At 50.7% G+C, this 2372-nt stretch overlaps 1 protein-coding gene across 1 annotated transcript in view; it reads left to right on the top strand.

The window, feature by feature from the left end:
• mak16 (MAK16 homolog (S. cerevisiae)) overlaps positions 1–2372 on the top strand; it is a 4599-nt gene that overhangs the window by 1302 nt on the left and 925 nt on the right. Inside the window, exons 3-9 of the mRNA XM_008419434.1 lie at positions 558–667; positions 766–830; positions 1430–1581; positions 1654–1708; positions 1787–1861; positions 1950–2057; positions 2140–2205. Coding sequence (XP_008417656.1) covers positions 558–667; positions 766–830; positions 1430–1581; positions 1654–1708; positions 1787–1861; positions 1950–2057; positions 2140–2205 — 631 coding nt within the window. The remainder of the gene's footprint in view (positions 1–557; positions 668–765; positions 831–1429; positions 1582–1653; positions 1709–1786; positions 1862–1949; positions 2058–2139; positions 2206–2372) is intronic.

Raw genomic sequence — 2372 nt, 5'->3', positions numbered from 1 at the left:
GGTTCAGGCTGGACCCGGTCCAGAGAATCAGGAGGTTCTGATCGGTTCAGGCTGGACCCGGTCCAGAGAATCAGGAGGTTCTGATCGGTTTGAGTCACATGAAAAACCTTCAGTTTGTCGTTAATCAGCTGTTGCTACTCAACAATGTTATAATATTCTAGTTTAATATAGTAAATTTCTGCCTTTATTCTTGGAAAATGTTACTTTTTTTGGCAGCAGAGAAAATCCAAATGATTTCTTATAAATATGAAATAAACATAGAAATTTTCTCTGGTTTTTCATCCATATGACAAGAAAATAATTAAAAACCAAAAACTTTGAGTCTGATGTGTAAAATCTGAATTTCTGTCTGTTAGTTCTGCTCTTTGCTGTAAAATGAATTTTAAATGAAGTTTGTTTGAATCAGTTCTTCAGGTTTTGATTCGTTTCCTGATGAAAAAACGTTTCGGTTTGTTTTCTGTCTGGACCACAAAACGTCCAGGATTCCTGTAAACCCGGTTCGTTTCCTCCCGTCCATCAGAACCCTGACGGCTCTCTCTGTTCTTCTCCCGGATCAGAACCAAAGGCGGGAACTTCTGCCGGAACGAGTTCAACCTGACGGGGTTGTGCAGCCGCGCGGCGTGTCCGCTGGCCAGCAGTCAGTACGCCACCATCAGGGAGGAGAAAGGTCAGCATCCTCCTCATCCTCACCGGACCGGACCGGGCCGGGCTCCCGACCCGACCCGACCCGGTGAGGTGGAGTAACGGCTCCGTGTTTTGTTGCAGGTCAGTGTTTCCTCTACATGAAGGTGATCGAGAGAGCGGCGTTCCCGGCCCGGATGTGGGAGAAGGTCAGACCATCCTCCTCATCCTCATGATGAAGAACCTGAGCTTTTTGTTTGACCTTTGACCTGATGAACATCAACTGTTTAAAACCGAATCATTTCCATCAGAGCAGCTTATTATGGGATGTTCCTCAGCGCGTATGGAAAGCTGTCGGCTGATTTTATGATGACAGTTTAAACTCCAGAAGGTTCCAGCAGCTGGAACTGGACCAGAACGATCCGGTTGGGTTCTCCAGAACCTTCTGCTGGTCCCGGTTCCATATTTGATCTGCAAAGTGTCTCCAGGGTTTGGAGGACTTTGAGTTTCTGAAGGTTTCGGATCAGAACCACTTGGCGTTTAGAACTTCATCCACCTTAATCCAACAGTCAGCCCAGCATGATGCTGCCACCACCGAGTTCTGGGTCTGTTTGATTCTATTGGGTTTTTCGTCTTTGAGAATTCGGGTCGGTTTGGTTCAGTTCTCCCTCCAGGTTCTGGTAGCTTTGAACCCTGGAAGGAAACGTTCTGGGTCCATGAAGGCTGTTGAGACTGGATCAGAACCGCTGTTTGGTCCACCCACTGGTACCAGTCAGTCAGGTTCTGACCCGGTTCTGTTTGCCTGCAGGTGAAGCTGAGCAGGAACTATGAAAAGGCTCTGGAGCAGATCGATCAGAACCTGATCTACTGGCCGCGTTTCATCCGACACAAATGCAAGCAGCGGTTCACCAAGATCACCCAGTACCTGATCCGGATGCGCAAGCTGGTTCTGAAGAGACAGTGAGTTCTGAGGTGCACGGGAACCCGACCAGAACCGGGCCGTGCTTCATGTCTGCTGTGTCTCTCTTCCAGGAGGAAGCTGGTTCCGCTCAGCAGGAAGGTGGAGAGCAGAGAGAAGAGGAAGGAGGTAAGATGGAGGCGGACAAACCCGACCAGAACCGAGCCGGTGAGGGGGTTCTGACCGTGTTCTGGGTTCTGTTCGCAGGAGAAGGCTCTGATCGCCGCTCAGCTGGACAACGCCATCGAGAAGGAGCTGCTGGAGCGACTGAAGCAGGGAACGGTACGAGGAGCTGGGCGCCGCCGCCGAGGGTTCTGGTCCGGTTCTGATCCGGTCAGCATTGCGGACTCACTTCCTCTCTGTGTTTCAGTACGGAGACATCTACAACTTCCCGGTGTACGCCTTCGACCGGGCGCTGGAGCAGCAGGAAGCCGAGAGCGAGTCGGACTCCGAGGAGGAGGAAGAGGAGGATGACAAGGTGATGAAGGAGGAGCCTCTACTGAGGGGGCGGGGCCAGTGTAGGTGTTTTATTCTGAAAGGGTTCCTGTTCCTGTCTGCAGGACGTCGGGCAGAGCGAGTTTGTAGCAGAAGACGAAGTGGACGAGAGCGACCTGAGCGACTTCGAGGTGAGTCAGGCAGGAAGTAACCCTGGATCTCCAGGAAGTAGATCCTTTAACTTCAGGAAGTAGATCCTGGAACTCCAGGAAGTAGATCTTTTAACATCAGGAAGTAACCCTGGATCTCCAGGAAGTAGATCTTTTAACATCAGGAAGTAGATCCTGGATCTCCAGGA

The sequence above is a fragment of the Poecilia reticulata genome, linkage group LG9 (genome assembly GCF_000633615.1).
Source record: "Poecilia reticulata strain Guanapo linkage group LG9, Guppy_female_1.0+MT, whole genome shotgun sequence".
Classification (NCBI taxonomy): Eukaryota; Metazoa; Chordata; class Actinopteri; order Cyprinodontiformes; family Poeciliidae; genus Poecilia; species Poecilia reticulata.
Note: the sequence above shows the minus strand (reverse complement) of the source record. Positions and strands in the feature narration are given on the sequence as shown.